This window comes from Rana temporaria, chromosome 4 (assembly GCF_905171775.1).
Source record: "Rana temporaria chromosome 4, aRanTem1.1, whole genome shotgun sequence".
In the NCBI taxonomy this organism is placed as follows: Eukaryota; Metazoa; Chordata; class Amphibia; order Anura; family Ranidae; genus Rana; species Rana temporaria.
This window is the reverse complement of record NC_053492.1, coordinates 105996301-106016589: the sequence shown is the minus strand read 5'-3', so window position 1 is coordinate 106016589 and position 20289 is coordinate 105996301. Positions and strand designations below refer to the sequence as shown.

The window sequence follows — 20289 nt, the reverse complement described above, 5'->3', positions numbered from 1 at the left end:
TGGTGCCACCTGCCGCCCAAGGATGGTACCGCATCCCTAGAACGCAGTCTAGCACACAGAACAATCCAGATTTGGCGACAGCCAAATTTGACACAAATTCAGAATGAGAACAAATTATGTCTCTCATTCTCCCACTAACTTTAGCGTAGCGCCTTTACTGAAAGTAAGGGGGCGCTACATACTCCCCCCACTTGAATTGACACTGTCCCCAGTGTCCTAAGGCATTCAAGCCTGAATGCCAGCCTGATACCTGCTAAACCGTATAGAAAAGTAGGAAAAAGAAGAGAAAACAAAATTGTAAACATTAAATTACAATATTGGCAATTTAAATAACATATGACATACACACATACACAGCCCTATCTATCTATGCTGCCCATTCTCCGCAGTGTTGATAGTAGGTGGGTCCAGAACCTGCATAAAATATATAAAAGAGCATACAAAATATACATCCTAATATTTTGAGAACATTTCTATATACAATTCTCCAAGGTCAGAAGTGAGACTGCACGCTCGGGCCCGAACGCAAAATCTCCCTCTCATCCCAGGGAGTGTAAGTGCTGAGGATAATTTACTTTTACTCTGTGGCAAGAAATATAAAACCATATATACAATTCTGTCCTGCAATGAGAACGTTGCGGAACACTGCCCCTATCGGTCAGTGCGCTGGTACTGTGGCAGTCCAAATTCAATTGCAAAGAAATAGCAGCAAAAGGGAAGTAACAAGATAAAACATTTATTTTCTTGCTGAATCTTCCCGTACTGCTGTGGAGAAGTTGGCAAGGACCCCCTCTAACTGACTGAACCCAACCCCTCCAAACATCGCTGCCATCGGGCGAAGGGCTGTATTTTAATGGACAGTTCCCCGCATCGCGGGCAGGACAGGCCCAGCATCTCTGTTCCTCCCCTGGACAGCAACACAAATTGTCCCTCTGTGGACAGGCGAATACCTGTGTCAGTCACAGGGACTCCCGGCGGTGCAAACATGCTGAGGACCCCCGATGAGGTAGTGGGAGACCTCAGTCGCAGAACGACAACACCCGGTTGTAGGAAGGCAGACATCGCCACGTGGTTCTCCTCCTCTCTTGCAGGTGGGCGGTGTTCTGCTGGTTTGACGCGAAGACTTTATTATACGTCTCTCACGCAGGGGTGGGTGGCTCCTCCCACTTGAAGAACTTGTCCAGGCACGTTTCAGGCACGTGCTGTGCTGCACGTACGCCCAAGCTTAGCTGTGTGAGGTTAATTCCCTCATAACCGGACAGTTCAAAACACGACACTTCGCTCTTTAATAAATCTTGTACTCACAATACTTGTTGCCAGAGGTAACAGCCGATATCCCGGACGAGCCCCCACGTGTAGCGCTACCCCCTCAGGTGCTGCTGGTTGTTTTTGGGATCGGCAAATTAAGTTACCTCTAATCTTTGTCTAGGGTGATAGCAGTGAGTAGAGCAGTAAACAAATTTCCAGTCAGCGAAATAGGTTTTCTGAATGCTTTATTTCTTGGCCCAACACAACCAACATCAACATGAGGTAGGACAGGAAAGGTTTATGAAGTAAGAGAACCTTGCAGTATCAGGCCTGGATAGAAGAAGAGCAATCCTGCTCAGTAGTAGTAGATACAGTTCATTGCCACTCCAGCCAGAGTGGGTGAAGTGCCCTCGGACAGACCCCTGCCACAGGCCTGGCAGCCGAAGTGTCACTTTAAGGATGCTGGGAGGAGCAGGTCTCTGCCACAGACCTGGCTCTGATGGAGCCTCTGCCACAGGCCTAGAACTTGGATGAGCTAAATGATTGAGCTTATCCTCCCAGTAAATTTGCGCTAGGGTCACCGGTTGACAGTGAAAGTGTACCTGTCAAACTTCTAAGTTTCTCTTGGCAATAAAATTGACTTTTTTAATAACAATTGCCTTGATGTTGATGTCCCCATTCCTTTCAGCGCTTCACATATGGTCTCCCTGTTTGCATACTATTCTGACAGCTCTACCCACTGCTTTCAGAATGCACTGATCAGCAGCTGTAGCCTATCGTGAAAAGTTTTCCAACATTTTTCCAAATGATTGACTTCTGTCAAGATGAAAAGGCCACACACTGTTTGAAATTCATTCGGTCCCTGCCAGCCAAATTTCGATCTGCCTATGGCCAGCTTTATAGATTTCTTTAGTTCAGCCTAAAGTCCCCTATGTGATAGCAGTTTGTTTTAGACAAGTTATCTTTTATAAAAACAGGTTCTATTTAACTACTAGCCGACCTGCTCACGCAGATATACTGCGGCATGTTGGCAGCGGTGCGCAAAACTCTGTATGGGTGCGTCGGCACCTTTAAGAGCTGTAGCAGGTGCGCACGCATGCCCGCTGCAGAACGGGGGACCCGATGCCCGTGGCCGCGATGACCGCTGGCCACCTATGATCGTGGACACGAGAGCCAGAACGGGGATTTGTGTGTGCAAACACACAAATCCCTGTTCTGACAGCGGATGAGAGACAGCGGTATGTCTCCTCCTCCAGTCAGTCCCACCCCCCCTACAGTTAGAACACCTCCCAGGGAACACAGTTAACTCCTTGATTGCCCCCTAGTGTTAACCGCTTCCCTGCCAGTGACATTTACACAGTAATCAGTGCATTTTTATAGCATTGATCGCTGTATAAATGTCAATGGCCCCAAAATAGTGTCAAAAGTGTCCGCGGCATTGTTGCAGTCTCGCTAAAATTCGCAGATCGCCGCCATTACTAGTAAAAAAAAAAAAAAAAAAATGCCATAAATCTATCCCCTATTTTGTAGATGCTATAACTTTTGTGCAAACCAATCTATATACACTTAGCCTAGGTTCACACTGGGCTACGCGAACGAAGCTGTGCGAGTTCAGCTGAACTTGCACGATTTTACGCCCGCTTGTCAGTCCCTATTTCGGATGCGATTTCAGAGACATCTGTTCAGGTTTCTGCACAGAAGTCAATTTTTAATCGCGGCCCGAAATTGCAAAAAGTAGTACAAAAACTACTTTTGATATCGATATTGCAGATGCGGCGTCGCACTGATTAGGACAGTGCCATTGTCGGCAAGTGCCGCCAATTTGACATGCATGTCAAACGCACCAAAAATATGTAGAAGAATACATATTGGCCAAAACTGATGAATATATTTGTGTTTAAAAAAAAAAAGATTTGGGATATTTATTAAAGCAAAAAGTAAAAAATATATATTTTTTTCAAAATTGTCACTTTTTTTTTGTTTATAGCGCAAAAAAAAAAAAAACGCAGAGGTGATCAAATACCACCAAAAACAAAGCTCTATTTGTGGGAAAAAGGATGTCAATTTTGTTTGGGTACAGTGTCGCAGGACTGCGCAATTATCAGTTAAAGTGGTGCAATGCCGTATCGCACAAAGGCCTGGTCATTAACCACTTCCATACCAGGCACTTACGCACCTTCCCGCCCAAGCCAATTTTCAGCTTTCAGCACTGTCGCACTTTGAATGGAAATTGCGCGGTCATGCTACACTGTACCCAAACAAAATTGGCATCCATTTTCCCCACAAATAGAGCTTTCTTTTGGTGGTATTTGATCACCTCTTTAAAAAAAAAATACGTTTTCTTTTTCTGTTAATTTTTTTGTAAATAAGTAATTTTTCTCTTTCAATTACGGGCACTGATATGGCGGCACTAATGGGCACCGATGAGATGGCACTGATGGACATCGATGAGGTAGTACTGATGGACATCGATGAGGTGGCACTTATGGGCACTAATTGGCGGCGCTGGTATGCGGCACTGATGGGCACTCATAGGCGGCACTGATAGGCGGCACTGATGGGCACTCATGGGCGGCACTGATGGGAACTGATGGGCACTCATAGGCGGCACTGGGCACTCATAGGCGGCACAGATGGGCACTCATGGGCGGCACTTATGGGTGGCACTGATGGGTACTTATGGGTGGCACAGATGGGCACTGATAGGTGGGCACTGGGCATGAATGGGCACTGTGGGGTGGCACTAATGGACATTGTTGGGTGGCACTGATGGACACTGTGGGGTGGCACTGATGTATCCATGTTGCCAGTCAGTGCCCAATTGTGGGCACTGATTGGCATATTTTTTTTACTGCCCTTTTTTTTTTTTTACTGACTTTTATTTTTTATTTTTTTATTGCCCCTCTTTTTTTTTGCCCTTCCCTGGTGGTCCAGTGTGGCGATCCGAGGGGGGGCTGCGCTGATAAACGATCAGCGCGAACCCCCCCTGTCAGGAGAGCCGCCGATCGGCTCTCCTATACTCGCGTCTGTCAGACGCGAGTGAGGAAGAGCCATCAATGGCTCTTCCTGTTTACATCGTGATCAGCCGAGATTGGACACGGCTGATCACGTGGTGAAGAGCCTCCGCCGGAGGCCCTTTACCGAGATCGGAGATGCAGGGTGTCAGACTGACACCCCGCATCACCGATCGCCGCGCTGCGCACCCCCACGGGCGTGCGTGGCATGAAATCCTGCAGGACGTCCATAGACGTCCTGTCAGGATTTCAGAACCACTTCCTGAACGTAAATCCTTCCGGGGCTGAAGTGGTTAATTAGTCAGCAGGGGTCTATTTAACCCTGTTCTGCTTTAATAAAGAACTTTTTTACAGATTTTTCCATTTCCAAATGCTGGGTATGCTCCATCTTTAAAACAAATCAGATTTTGCTAAAGCTATGTTTATATATTTGACAAGATTGTGGCGTCTCTGAAAAGCGTTCTGTGATCAGATCATTTATTAGATGTGTTTGACAGGCAATGAGGAGATGATATGTTGACTGCTCACCACCTGTTTAACCCTGTAAAAGCCATACCACTGCAACACAAACATTTGCATGGCATACAGTTGCGAAAATGTTTCACTTGGATGGGTCGCGTTCAGCAGCGATATTTCCCAATGAACAGGGGAGATTTGGCCATGCTTCTGCCTCCTGTTTACTGTCTTTGCTTCCTAAGGTGGGTGGTAAAAATGCGGCTCAACCTTGTGTTTTTACTGCCTCCCCCCAACCGCAGGTCTAAACAAGCCCTAAAAGCAAAATCTACCAAATCGGATTTCCTTCTCAGTTTGCAGCCTTTTCTAATGAAATTAAAACAAACACCATACCGGTTAATGCATTGTTCTTTTGCTGTCTACATACAATTTTTAGATGTGTCCAAAAAAGATGCTGCAAGTAGTTATATCAATAGTGAGCCTGTGTGAAGAGAGCAGGAAGGGGCCAGGTCTGGTTACTGAGCAACATTAATATATTAACCAAGGAATGCCAACCCAGTATAAATTACACAGCCTGGTGCACACAGCCATGGAAGGAGTCACATGTCACCAGCAGTTGTCATCAGAGTATATGGGCAGCTTTGATCCTTAAACAGCACATTATATATCAGGTAAGCATTTATCTACCAATATATGGAATGCAAATCACATAGGATGTGCCAATGTCATTAAAACAAGAACAAATTGGGAGTGATGCAATAAGGCATTTGCAACACGTTCCTGGTGGGAGCCTTGCGTCAAATTCATAAAAACTGTGCAACATTTTCATTGTTAGTACAGATGAATGCGACAAATTCACAAAGAAAAACCAACATATTGGTGATAAGAAATGTGGAGGAAAATCCTCTTCCATGTTGCAGTAAACTGTTAATTGTGTAACAAATGTAATTATTGTATCACTTCCTTGAGAAAATTCTGCAACAATTTTTTTCTGGAACAAGTATTTGATACATTTCCATTACTCCTTCACAGCTAAGCGTTTTCAGCTCATAAAACGCTCGTAAAGCGCCTGAAAAAATGCCTGAAAAAAGCCCAACAAGCAAAATCCCATTCATTTCAATGGCACCTGTTCACATCTGAGCGTTTTGTCACCTGAAGCAAAATGCCTGAAAAATGCCCTAAGCTCAAAAAAGACCATGAGCTTCTTTGGGGCAGATTACAGGCGTTTTTTGGCCTTTTACATTGGTGACCTGAACAAAATCACGGCAAAAACGGGGTAAAAAACGCTCAGATGTGAATGCAGCCTTTCCTAATAGTTTATCTGTTGTAAAACTTGTGGTGACAGATCCATGTAACCCTTACCTACACAAATCTGTCACCAGTTCTGCCATTTGTTAGACAGAACGGGATTGATTTACTAAAACTGGCGAGTGTAAAATCTGGTACAGCTCTGAATAGAAACCAATATTTTATTGTCAAAGCTAAATCAACAAGCTGAAGTTAGAAGCTGATTGGCTACCATGCACAGGTGCCCCAGACTTTGCCCTCTCCAGTTTTAGTAAATCAACCCCAATGCGTTGTGATCTGCGCATTGGACCAGCATGGATGGGGGTCTGTGCAGCTGGCTGCTTGTCATTGATTTCAACAGACTTCCTGCACACTACTGTATGCAACACCTGTGCATCTCAGGCGGATGAAGACAGCCCTTCGCATGGGTGTACCCATCTGTATGCCCTTATTAAGTGCCATTGGCTCCCGCTGCTGTCAATCCAATGACGTGGTGCCGGGGGGGGGGGCGTTCCAAGGAGAGCGCTTCTTCAACGTGGACACTCGATGTGGAGAGGAGCCACCAGCGTCGCCAAGGGAACCCAGAAGTTGAGGATCGGAGCCACTCTGTGAAAAACGAACTGCACAGTGAAGGTAAGTATGACATGTTTGTTATTTATAAAAAAAAAAAAGGGGTTTACAACTTCTTTAAGGTGGGCACAGACAGCAATAAAAACTAACAAGCGTTCTAATCTCTCTAAAATCAATGGCTCCTGCTTCTGCCAAAAGCCAATCATTAGTACGAGTCCCGGAGAGGCAAGGCTCTCATGAACATCGCTGGATCCAGAGGGAGCTCAGGTAAGTGTTAGCCGGGACTGAGGGCTGTTGCACACAGAAAATGTTTTACCTTGTGCCTTTACAACCCCTTTAAAGGGGTTGTAAAGGTAAAAAAAAATTCTAAATAGCTTTCTTTACCTTAGTGCAGTCCTCCTTCACTTACCCCAGCCTTCAATTTTGCTTTTAAATGTCCTTATTTCTTCTGAGAAATCCTCACTTCCTGTTCTTCTGTCTGTAACTCCACACAGTAATGTGAGGCTTTCTCACTGGTGTGGAATGTTGTGCTCGCCCCCTCCTTTGGACTACAGGAGAGTCAGGACGCCTACTAACACACAGCTCCTTTCTCTATCTGCAATGTAGTGAGCGTCCTGACTCTCCAGTAGTCCAAGGGAGGGGGCGAGCACGACACTCCACACCAGGGAGAAAGCCTTGCATTACGGTGTGGAGTTACAGACAGAAGAACAGGAAGTGAGGATTTCTCAGAAGAAATAAGGACATTTAAAAGCAAAATCGAAGTATGAGGTAAGTGAAGGAGGACTGCACTAAGGTAAAGGAAGCTATTTAGGAAAACAAAATTGTACCTTTACAACACCTTTAAAGGGGTTGTAAAGGCACAAGGCAAAAAAACATTTTGGGCTAGATTCAGAGAGAATTTACACTGGCGTATCTATAGATACGCCGCGTAAATTCAAATCTGCGCCGGCGTATCTTCTTTCTGTATTCAGAAAGCAAGATACACCGACATTAACCTAAGATGCGACTGGCGTAAATCTCTTACACTGTCGTATCTTAGGGTGCATATTTACGCTGGCCGCTAGGTGGCGCTTCCGTCGTTTTCGGCATAGAATATGCAAATGACCTAGATATGCCGATTCACAAATTTACGTACGCCGGTGCTATTTTTTTACGTTGTTTACGTTAGGCTTTTTCGGCGTAAGGTTACTCCTGCTATTAGGAGGCGCATGCAATGTTAAGTATGGCCATCGTTCCCGCGTCAAAATTTGCATTTGCGTAAGTCGTTCGCGAATAGGGCTGGACGTAATTTATGATCACGTCAAAACCAATGACGTCCTTGCGGCGTACTTTGGAGCAATGCACACTGGAAAATTCCACGGACGGCGCATGCGCCGTTCGGGAAAAACGTCAATCACGTCAGGTCACCAAGAATTAACATAAAACACGCCCCCTAATCAACATTTTAATTACGCGCGCTTCCACCGGCCCTATTTACGCTATGCCGCCGTAACTTAGAAGGCAAGTGCTTTGTGAATACAGCACTTGCCTCTCTAACTTACGGTGGCGTAGCGTAAATACGATACGCTGCGCCGCCGTAACTATGCGCGCCCCTACCTGAATCTAGCCCTTTCTGTGTGCAACAGCCCTCAGTCCCGGCTAACACTTACCTGAGCTCCCTCTGGATCCAGCGATGTTCACGAGAGCCTTGCCTCTCCGGGACTTGTACTAATTATTGGCTTTTGGCAGGAGCCATTGATTTTAGAGAGATTAGAACGCTTGACAGTTTTTATTGCTGTCTGTGCCCACATTAAAGAAGTTGTAAACCCCTTTTTTTATATAAAAAAAATGCCACTAGCGATGTCACTGGGACTAAAATAACGTATGCATGAAAAGGTTTACTTGAAAAAAGTTTAATTTAGTAGGTTGATGAGAGTGGAAAAGTTTAACCAGGGAAAGCAAAATATAGGCAGATCAAACTTTTTTGGTGCAGTATTTGTTTTGGTGCTGTTGTGCCACTTTTCTTATGATCTTTCTATACCATTGACAGTGGTCACTATGACAGGAAGTCAGAAAATCTCCTCCGGGGACACTCAGCAACAAAAGCCTGTCAGAGGTCCCAGCATTTCCATACTTTAATAAAGCAAAAAATAAATAAAAATAACGCTATAGTTTATAGAGACATGTAGATACAGTAACACTATTTGTGGCTATGCAGAGTATCATGACATAGAGTATTATATAGAGTAGGCTGAACGCTAGAGTCAGGTTTCTGTTGTACACACCTGGTTACCAAGCTATCTATCAAACAGAAACTGAAGAAGCTTACTGCATGAAGAAATGGGGGGGTATTTTTATGGCATTTTTATTAATATTTTTTTTTTACTAGTAATGGCGGCGATCAGCGTTTTTTTGTTCGGTACTGCGACATTATGGCGGACACTTTTGACACATTTTTGGGACCATTGGCATTTTTATAGCGATCAGTGCTAGAAAAATGCATTGGATTACTATAAAAAATGCCACTGGCAGTGAAGGGGTTAACACTAGGGGCGGGGAAGGGGTTAAGTATATTCCCTGGGTGTGTTCTAACTGTAGGGGGGTGGACTGACATGGGGAAATGACTGATCGCTGTTCATACATTGTATGAACAGACGGTCAGGCATTTCTCCCCTGACAGGACCACACAGCTCCCGGTCCCGGTCCTCGCTCTGTAACGAGCAATCGCAGGGTGTCCGGCGGCGATCGCCCCCGCCGAGCACGCGGGCGGGAGTCAGGGACGAGCGGGGACGCGTACGCATCCCTAGTGGCCGCTTAGAGAGCCGACGTTATTGTACAGGCTCTCGCGCAGGGGAGCCGACCTGCCGCCATAAAACGACGGAGGCTGGTCGGCAACCAGTTAATTGCTATTGTTAAATAATACATTTCATATAGAGAAGCCCTGCGTGTCAAATATGCTAACTACATGACATTCTTTATTCTTGGATCTTCAAAACCACCTGAACCTGCGTTTTGAGATTGTAGTGCATTTTGAGATTGCGGACAGAATTGCAGTGATTCTGTCGCGATCCAAAACTTCCCTTGTGTGAATGGGGCCTTATGCAGCTGAGAACAGATGGAATGTGATCACTTCTAAAAAAAAGGAAAAAAAAGATATTTGTAATCCAGATATTTTGCCTTTTATTCCTACTTTAGGCCCGATTCACACTGGTGTGACATGCGCTCCGACTTTGAGTGCACAAGTCGCATGACAAATCACGCACCATTAAGTGCAATGGAACCGTTCTAATAGGTGCAACTTGAGTCACTCTGACTTAGAAAAAGGTTCCTGCATTACTTTTGGTGCAACTTTGATTGACTTCTGAAGAAGTCGTATGCAAGTTGTGCCGAAGTTGCGCTGGGATGTCTGCTTCAAAGTCACATTAAAGTCGCAATTAAACTGAATGGGTTGTTTTACAAGCTAATCGTTTGCAATCACTTTAAAGATGTGTTCCAGCCTGGGGAAAAACAAATAAACGTCAGCAGCTACAAATACTGTAGCTGCTGACTTTTAATATAAGGGCACTTACCTGTCCAGGAGTCCAGTGATGTTGGTACCCCAAGCTGATCTGTCCATCGGCTCCAGGTCCAGGCGCCAGTATCTTCACTAAGGGAAACAGGAAGTGCAGCCTTGCAGTTTCACAGTCTGTTTCCTACTGCGCATGCGCGTGTCACGCTGCACTTTCTGAATGGTCCCGCTGTCTTCTGGGACCTGTGTGTCTCCCAGAAGATAGCTGGGGGAAGAAGGAGGGGCCGGACATTTCGTAGATCGCCGCACAAGGATTGCGGTGATCTTAACTGAAGATCAAGTGGGGGCGGGCACCTGGTTTTGATAGATCTCTGCTCCCCCCTGAAAGACGCCAAACGTGGAAGCGGAGGGGGGAAGAAGCAAACAAGCAGAGCTTCCCCTTGTGGATGGAGCTCTACTTTAAGTTTGGGTTCTCTTGAGAAGAATACTGGGGCAGGGTCTTTCAGGAAGCTACATATGGCACCAGGGGCAGACTGAAATCTCATGGGGCCCCGGGCAATAGGAGATTATGGGGCCCCTAGGAAATAGTCTATGGGGCCACACAGTACACACACACATACAGTATACATACACCGTATACACACACAATATACACACACAACATACACACACAGTATACATATACACACACTGAAAATGTACTGGAGAGGTGGGGCAGCTATAATCTTGGGATTTTTACATACTGTCTCTGGTTTTACTGAGGCTTGCAACCCTGATGGGGCCCCCTAGTGGCATGGGGCACCGGACAGTGCCCAAGAGCCCAAATGGTCAGTACGCCTCTGTATGGCACCCTGTCAGCCTCTTCCACCAGCCATGATCTGCCCTCCCTGCATAGAGAAGTACAGAGACCTAGCGATGTCACTGGGACTAAAATAACGTATGCATGAAAAGGTTTACTTGAAAAAAGTTTAATTTAGTAGGTTGATGAGAGTGGAAAAGTTTAACCAGGGAAAGCAAAATATAGGCAGATCAAACTTTTTTTGGTGCAGTATTTGTTTTGGTACTGTTGTGCCACTTTTCTTATGATCTTTCTATACTATTGACAGTGGTCACTATGACAGAAAATCTCCTCCGGGGACACTCGGCAACAAAAGCCTGTCAGAGGTCCCGACATTTCCATACTCTAATAAAGCAAAAAATAAATAAAAATAACGCTCTAGTTTATATAGACATGTAGATACAGTAACACTATTTGTGGCTATGCAGAGTATCCTGACATAGAGTATTATATAGAGTAGGCTGAACGCTAGAGTCAGGTTTCTGTTGTACACACCTGGTTACCAAGCTATCTATCAAACAGAAACTGAAGAAGCTTACTGCATGAAGACATGGTATGTACAGAGAAAGAATACTAAGCGTTCTAAAGACCCCTAAATCCCCAATACTGAGCACATAACTATAGAGAATAGAAACATGTGATGTGTGATCTAAATACAGATAAAGACTGAATGCTATACTAGACACAGGAGTATTTCACTATGACAATACACCAATTAGAAACGTTGTGATTGTTCTCTAACATGCTCTTCTTTTATCATATTGTTTTTTCAGCTCAGAAACGTTAAGTTTTTTTTATTTCGCAACATTGTTTGATTCAATAGATCACCATTGTCAAAAAAAAAAAGTATTTCTATAAAGCTGAAATTGTTTTCTATCCATTTTCCATCAAACAATTATTGGCATGTATTTTTTATTTTATCCTGCTCTGTGTTTAAACGATACAACTGTATTATTTACTCCGTTGGGTATAACGGTGTATTCTCTAGCTGTGCTTACCCTGCTGATTGTGTATATAGAGCAGTGATGGCGAACCTTGGCACCCCAGAGGTTTTGGAACTACATTTCCCACGATGCTCATGCACTCTTCAGTGTACCTGAGCATCATGGGAAATGTAGTTCCAAAACATCTGGAGTGCCAAGGTTCGCCATCACTGATATAGAATATAATTATTTGTACTTGTTGCACAGCAGCGAGGCTCCATTCACGCCCCAGCATTGCTCATGTAGTACATTGCTGTGTGTCAGATAATACGTGACTTACCATTCATCCCTGTGGATGGTTGGCTGTGTTGAAAACTGCATAAAAAATGCAGCAGGCGGGATGTTTTTTGATGCGTTGCACTAAAATTGAAAGGTGTGAATACAGCCTAAAACAGGGGTGCCCAACCTTTTGAAGAGTGAGGGCCACTTAAGCGACTTTGCAACTAGTCACGGGCCACAATGAGCAGAGTCGGCAGATGACAGGTCTATGTCCACTCTGCATATGTAAAACAGACACGGCCCACTCTACTCTATGGGCCCTCAGATCCAATCAGATGAAAGGGGACGGATCCACTTATGTTTTTTTAGCAGATCGGATTGGAGACAAGTCTGTTTACATCTGCCGCTCCATAGAGGTGAATAGTGGGTCTGATTGGGTTGGACCAATCGTGTGAATGGGGCCTAAGGCTGCTTTTAAACAGACTTAGGTAGATTCAGGTAGAGTTAGGCCGACTTATCAGTAGATAAGTCGACCTAACTCAGAATCTACGCCAACTTATCTTTAAGCGTATGCTCAAACAGAGATACGCTTAAACATATCTAAGATACGACGGCTTGCGCCGTCCTTTCTTAGATTGCAATATTTTGGATGGCCGCTAGATGGCGCTTCCATTGCGGTCGGTGTAGAATATGTAAATGAGGAGATACGCCGATTCACGAACGTACGCCCGGCCGACGCAGTACTTTTACGCCATTTGTGTAAGAGATAGGCCGCGTAAAGTTAGAGCTAGGCCCTAGTGGAATAGTAATGTTAAGTATGGCCGCCGTTCCCGCAGCGAAATTCTAAATTTTTACGTCGTTTGCGTAAGTCGTCCGCGAATCGGGATTTACGTCGTTTACGTCCACGTCGAAATCAATAGGCCCGTGCGGCGTACTTAGCCGCAATGCACACTGGGAAATGTAGGCGCCCGGCGCATGCGCAGTTTAAAAAAAAATTAAAAAACGTGAGGTCAAGCCTCATTGTCATTAAACACGCCCCCCCCCCCAACACATTTGAATTAGGCGCCCTTACGCCCGCAGATTTAGGCTACGCTGTCGTAACTTAGCAGGCAAATACATTGAGAATCATGTACTTGCCTAGCTTACTTATGGCGGCGTAGTCTAAACACGCTAAGCTACGCCGCCGTAACTATAGGCTCTGCTACCTGAATCTACCTAATAGTCTGCAGTCTATCCACACTGTGAGTTTAAGGCCTCGTACACACGATAGGTTAAACAGAGGACAACGGTCTGATGGACCGTTTTCATCTGTCAAAACCGATCGTGTGTGGGCCCCATAGGTTATTTAACCATCGGTTAAAAAAACAACAACTTAACCGATGGATTCCTAACCGATGGGAAAAAAACGATCGTTAGTAGGCACAACCATCGGTTAAAAATCCACACATGCTCAGAATCAAGTCGACACATGCTTGGAAGCATTGAACTTTTTTTCAGCACGTCGTGTTTTACGTCACCGCGTTCTGACACAATCGTTTTTTTAACCGATGTGTGTAGGCATAACTGACCATCAGTCAGCTTCATCAGTTAACCGATGAAAACGGTCCATCGGTCCGTACTCATCGGATAGACTGATCGTGTGTACGCGACATAACAGTGCACCTGTAGCTTTCCTGCGGGTTAGCTGCACTTTGCCATAGAATTCTATTATATCCTGCAGGTGTGGTGTACTTTCTGAAAGTGCACCAAACCTGCAGGTAAAACCAGAAGTCTATGGCTCAGTGCAAGATAACTTGCAGGTGCACTGTGCTACACCTGCAGATCAGTTTGAAAACAGCCCAGTAACCACTGCAGAACAGATATGCCCATATGTTCACTGTGATTTCAGTAATAAAAAGGTATCACCGGCTGTTGCTGTCCCAGGCAGAGTGCATTTGGTATCACTCCACCTATGACAGGAGCCCGTGCTATACAGGAAGCATTGGCTTATGCGGCTCTGCTACGCACCTGCTCGCTTCCTCTACCACTGGCTTCATTCACAACACTGATGTGTAAGGAGGGAAAATGGGGTAGGGGAATCTGCCCTTGGTGAGATAAGCCAATGAAACCAATGAAACAATTAAGGGTGAGTCCTAGGAAGGACGTCCTGCAGCTGAACACTAATACTTGGATATAGAAAGTAAAATAACATGTGGAAAAAAACAGTGCAGTGCTGAACAAAAATAGAACTCTATAAATGAATATACAAACTGATAAAACAATTATGTGGCTAAAACATAAATGAGTGTGCAAAAGTAAAATTATGGTAACTCAGTGAAAACGGTATAACCTTATACCGCAAGTGTCCACTAAATTAATATATGAACTCTATACCACAAGTGTCCAATAAATAATAAATAGATCAACCTGTAATGTTAATAAGTCAATATACGGTGAATTAATAACTAATACAGTGCATATGGTGCAAATCCACAAGGTGTATATAAATAGATAAAGTCCATAAAGAGAAAATAGGGGTTATTAGCCCCCTCCAGTTAGGGTGATACAAAAGGTGATAATCCAATATAAAAGGTTTTTTGTAGATCAGTGATACTCCCAGATAGGATTCACATAAGTATATGCTCTCTCCGGTGACTCCGGTTCCAGCTCACTTCCGAATAACGTGAGTCACCGGAGAGAGCATATACTTATGTGAATCCTATCTGGGAGTATCACTGATCTACACGAGGAGCTGTGGAGCTGGGGATCCCACCATCTGATCCGAGAGGGACGCCGATCCGCTTCTGCCACCTCAAGGGATAACTGTTTACCATCACACCTGTTTAGACCACTCCTGAAAAGGAAGGGTCACAGGCTTTCTGGTAAGCCTCCATTTTTTCTGGTGTGGGGTCTTCTGAGGATCACCTTTCTTCTATCTTCACCTGCGGACCTTTTATATTGGATTATCACCTTTTGTATCACCCTAACTGGATGGGGCTAATAACCCCTATGTTCTCTTTATGGACTTTATCTATTTATATACACCTTGTGGATTTGCACCATATGCACTGTATTAGTTATTAATACACCGTATATTGACTTATTAACATTACAGGTTGATCTATTTATTATTTATTGGACACTTGTGGTATAGAGTTCATATATTAATTTAGTGGACACTTGCGGTATAAGGTTATACCGTTTTCACTGAGTTACCATAATTTTACTTTTGCACATTCACAACACTGACCCTGAAGCAGGAGTGATGAAACCTCTGAAATGGTGGCACATGTGGCAGTCTATCCCCAAGAAGTGTTGGGGAAAGGGGGCGATATAGGCAGTTTTCTATGCAGAATGCTATACGGTGGTGGTAGAGCTCAATAGGTGTTGAGCAGTGCACGTGTGGGACAGCATCATCGAACTCATCTACGTATGCCTGGCCGCCATTATACTGGTTTCCAGGGAGCAGAAACATGTGCAATCAATCATAGGGTCATGGTACACCACAACGCAGAATGACTCCAGAGGATCAACGGAAGACTGCTGTAGCCTTGCACAGCTGAATAGGCCTTTTCAATAGGCAAGCACGGCAAGTATTGGGACAGGTGTTCTGACTTTGGCCAACACTCCTCTTAGCTGGGTGGCTACTCCCTTAGCAGGTGTAATAACTCTCAGCAAGTCATGGTCTTGTCCAAGCAGACTATTTGGAGGGAAGGACAATGGGGTGGGCTCCCAAATCTGTCAGCCAGGTAGAGAGGACCCTGGCACAGTTCATCCTGCAGTAGCTTCCTGAAGGGTCAAGCTAGTTCTGAATACCTGCCCTTATCTGGTATTTCCACTGTTTCATGGGCACAGTCCTCCACTCCCATCTTGTCAAGTGAAGAATTTACTGTAGTAATTTCTGGCATGCATGATCAGCTCTCAGGGGGTTCTCACTGGTTTGGAATGTCTGGGACCAAGTGTGAGTGCTTTTCTTTCCCTCTTGCCCTTCTGTGGGATTATGAGGCTTCGGAGGTAACCCCTCAAAATGAGGAAGAGGAGGTAGCTGTTGAGAATCAGGAATCCATTGTAGAATAATCCTGCCAGGAGCAAGCACAGGGTCCGGGGCTGTCTCGGACACAAAAGACCATGGTGTGCTTCCTGCCTGATGGACATGGTCAGGGCCGATACGCCCTATAGGCTCACTATGCAAGCTGCTTAGGGCCCCGCAAAGCTGCGAAGGGCCCCCCAAATTACTAGAGGCCCCGCCTGGTGAGAAGTCATTTTCGCCCCCTCACCCCGCTTCTCAACTCGCTGGCTGCATGGGAGAAGAGGTAAGAAGTCAGCACCCCCTGCTTCTCAATTTAATGTAAGATGACATTTCCGACAGCAGAACACCCCCTACCCCCGCTTCTCAACTTTCTTTAATGTGACATGTCACTGTCGTCAGCGCCCCCAGCTTCTCATTTTTAATGTGCCATGTCATTTTGCTTAGGGCCCCAGGGAGGTCAGGATCGGCACTGGACATGGTACACCCTGACTGGCAGTTACTGGTTTTGATTTAAAATACACCAAGTCCTTTCCAATGCACCCCCACTTGCAGGAAGTAATGAATGCCAATTGGGCTCTGCTGAAGAAGGTTTTCACCACCAATGTGCTCTGCTCATCAGTACCCCATTGAGCTGGAATTCTGCAACAAATCAGATTCTCAGGCTGCTGACCTATTAATTTCCTACTTGAATAAGATTTGTATGTTCCCAGTGGATGAGGTCTCAATCTTTAAAGACACCATAGATAAAAGGTTATGCTGTAGTGGGAGTTTGCTAGGCCCTAAAGGTCAATTTACAGACTTGCTGCATTTTGTAGCCGCACGCTGTACGTAATCGCATTCCACTGTACAGCAGCACATCGCATCACATTGCTGTACAGTGACATGAATGAAGTGTCACTTTTTTAAAGTTCAGTGTAAAAGAAAAGGGGAGCTGAGTCAAGCACAACATCACCCCTATCGAAATCGGAACCAACAGCTGCTGGACAGGTAAACCACTCCAGCTTATTCTCCAGCACCTGTCCATTCAGTGTGAGCGAGCCCCCTGAAGTCTGGGTGAAGTGTATGCTTCATTCCAGACAACAACACTTGGAGGATGCCATCATCAAGAGCTTAGTGTTTCTCAGTAGATGCCTTGTAAGATTCCATATGGCAGCTTTCAAGGGTAAGCACTAAGAGGAAAATCTTCTTGACGCTTGTTTGGACCATCCTTCAGTGGTTTCATCCTCAAAAGAAGAAGGCGAAGTTGACAGGTCACAAACACTCATACGCTACAAGGTCTGGGCTCTAAGCAAGAACCTATATCCCAGCTCTGTAAGAAGAACTGGACCCTCAGGTCAATGCTGTATCCTGGCCTAGGCCAACAAGGCCCAGGCCCAGGGCAGCACTTTGCAGGGGGGCAGCACGGAAAGAGTCCCTGCCGGCTTGTGCTACACTGTTAGTGTAACGCAAGCTGCTTCTAATTTTGACTGTTCTATAATCCTGGACCACAAACCTTCCTCACTGTGCTATATGTTTTCTGTTGCACCACTGGCACGATTATATCTTCTTAGTCCTCTCCATAAAATTATAAGAAATTTGTGCTTAAAGTAAAACTATAGGCAACACTTTTTTTTCATTTTGGATAGAGTAAGTGAGGGTTATAGTCCCTGTCAGTTTATTTTTTACCATCCCTGTCCCATTGCAGAGATTTCCCTTCACTTCCTTCCCCATAGCCAAACAGGAAGTGAGAGGAAATCTATGCAAATTAAAGGAATCCAATGCCCCACCAACCCTAAGAACTAGTGTCCCCACTCGAAAATTTCAGGGCGGGTCTTAAGCAGAAATGGGTGTGGCCTTTGACATGAAGGGGTGTGTAATATTAAAATTAGGAGGTGCACGAGATTAGTCAGGCCTAGGGCAGCACAAAACTTAAATACACCCCTGCCTCAGGTACTTTGATTCTCTAGGCAAATCCTCAAAGTGAAGGGACACCCCCGTTCACAGGTGGGGGGCATTTACTGGCCTTCATGGCTGCCTGTACCCCAGAAGTCACATACGACTGGGTCTAGAGAAGGGTTTTAGAGACTATAAGTTGGAGTTTCTCTGCTTTCTACCTCCACACCCTATGCACTCAAGGATGTCTTTATGGCTCTAAAAAGGCTGCTGTCCCAAGGGATCATCACTCTTGTACCAGAAGGGAAGAGGTCTCATGTTTTCTACTCCAACCTGTTCATGGTTCCTAAGCCAAACAGAGATGTCCTTTTGGACCTCAAGGGTTTCAATACATTCCTGAAAGTCCAGAAAGTCAGGCTGGAATCCACCCAATTGGTGATTGCTTTACTTTATCAGAGGGACTCCCTAGCATGAGCAAATAATAAGGATTTCTACCTACACATCCAGATTTTCCAGTCTAACCAGTGGTTTCTGCAATTTGCAGTGGAGGATCGCCACTGTCAATTTGTGCTCTTGGCTTTAGGCCTAGTCCATAGCCTCCAGGGTGTTTATCAAAGTATTGGCTCTGGTTATGGGGTTATTAAGGACCAGGGTATCCCCGTTATGGGGTACCTGGATGACCTGGAGAGGAAACAGCTCAGAAGCTGACATCAAATGTCCAGCAGACAGTACAGGCCCTGAAAAGGTTTGGTTGCGTACCTTCTGAAGTTGTACTTGGCTCCTTGGAAAATCTAGAGTACTTAAGATTAGTCCTCAATGCAACTCAGGCAAAGGTACTGGTTCAAAAGTAAGAATTCCCCTAGATTATTTGAAAGCCCCTTGATTCGGGCCTGCATGAGGGTGCTGGGGAAGATAGCAGCTGCCTTTGATGTGTTTCACACCAGAGCTCTTAATATCCTGGCAGTATGGGACAAATGTCAGGAGTTTTTGGGTCTGGCAATGCATCTGACTCCCGATACCAGATAGGCTCTGGTGGATGCCCACACAGATGCAGAATACTGGTAAATCCTTCCTTCCAATAGAATGGAATGTCTTGACAACGGATACCAGCCTGTCAGGCTGGAGAGATGCTCTGGAGAACTTTGTCTGTGGTGGGGAATGCAAGATGTGGCTCTCTTTGCATCCAGATTTAACAATAAACTGGGCAGATTTGTGTCCTGAACAAGATACAATCAGTCATTTGCAGTAAATTCCCTGGGGGATAAGTGTTCCCTGATCCAAGACTTCCCTCCACTCTAAGATCTTCTGTTGCCCAAAATAAAGATGGAAGACATTCCAGTGATTGTGATAGCACCTGCTTGACCAATAAGAACGTGGTTTGCAGACATCATAGATGTCTTGACAGATGAGCTGTGAGCTGTTTTGGATTGCCCAGATTATTGTCACAGGGTTCAATCCTTTATCCTGCTTTACAGTCACTGGTCTTGATTACATGGCTGTTGAAATCCTGAGGGAAAAGCGTGTTTCTGACCCGATGATCTTTACCATTCTTAGGGCAAGAAAGTTGACCTCCAGGAAGGTGTACCGCCTTACACAAAAGGCCTTTTTCGCCTGGTATGAGGCTCATAAGTTTCATTATTATTATTATTTATTATTATACAGGTTTTATATAGCGCCAACAGTTTGCGTAGTGCTTAACAAAATAAAGGCAGACATTACAGTTATATTACAATTTGGTACAAGAGGAATCAGAGGGCCCTGCTCGTTAGAGCTTACAATATAAAAAGTGAGGGTCAATTGATACAAAAGGTAATAGCTGTAGGGGATGAGCTGATGGAGGAAGTAAAACAGTGTTACTCAAGCCTCGTACACACGACTGAGGAACTCGACGGGCGAAACACATCGTTTTCCTCGTCAAGTTCCTTGTTAGGCTGTAGAGGAACTCGACAAGGCAAGTTTCTACATTCCCGTCGAGGAAAAAGAAGACATGCTCTCTTTTTGGCTCGATGGGATCCTTGACAGTTTCCTCGTCGAAAAATGTACACACGACCGGTTTCCTCTGCAAAAAAAAATCCCAGCAAGTTTCTTGCTGTTTTTTGCCGAGAAACTCGGTCGTGTGTACGAGGCCTCAGAAGCAGGATAGGTTTCTTTAAAGAGAAGAGTTTTCAGGGATCATCTAAATATGGATAGATTTGGGGACAGTCGGACAGATTGGGGTAGGGAGTTCCAAAGGATATGGGAGAGGCTCTGGAGAAATCCTGGCAGTATGTTGTGGGGCACATTATGGCTTTTCTCCAGTCTCGTATAGA

The 20289-nt window shown here is 45.0% G+C and overlaps 1 protein-coding gene across 2 annotated transcripts in view; it reads left to right on the top strand.

Moving 5' to 3' along the window:
- DZIP1L (DAZ interacting zinc finger protein 1 like) overlaps positions 1 to 20289 on the top strand; it is an 82956-nt gene that overhangs the window by 12811 nt on the left and 49856 nt on the right. Inside the window, exon 1 of one of the 2 annotated variants that reach the window (XM_040348722.1) lies at positions 11402 to 11450. The exons of the other annotated variant lie outside the window; for it this stretch is intronic. Coding sequence (XP_040204656.1) covers positions 11448 to 11450 — 3 coding nt within the window. The 5' untranslated portion in view covers positions 11402 to 11447. Of the gene's footprint in view, positions 1 to 11401; positions 11451 to 20289 lie in introns of those variants that run through there. 2 annotated transcript variants of the gene reach the window in all.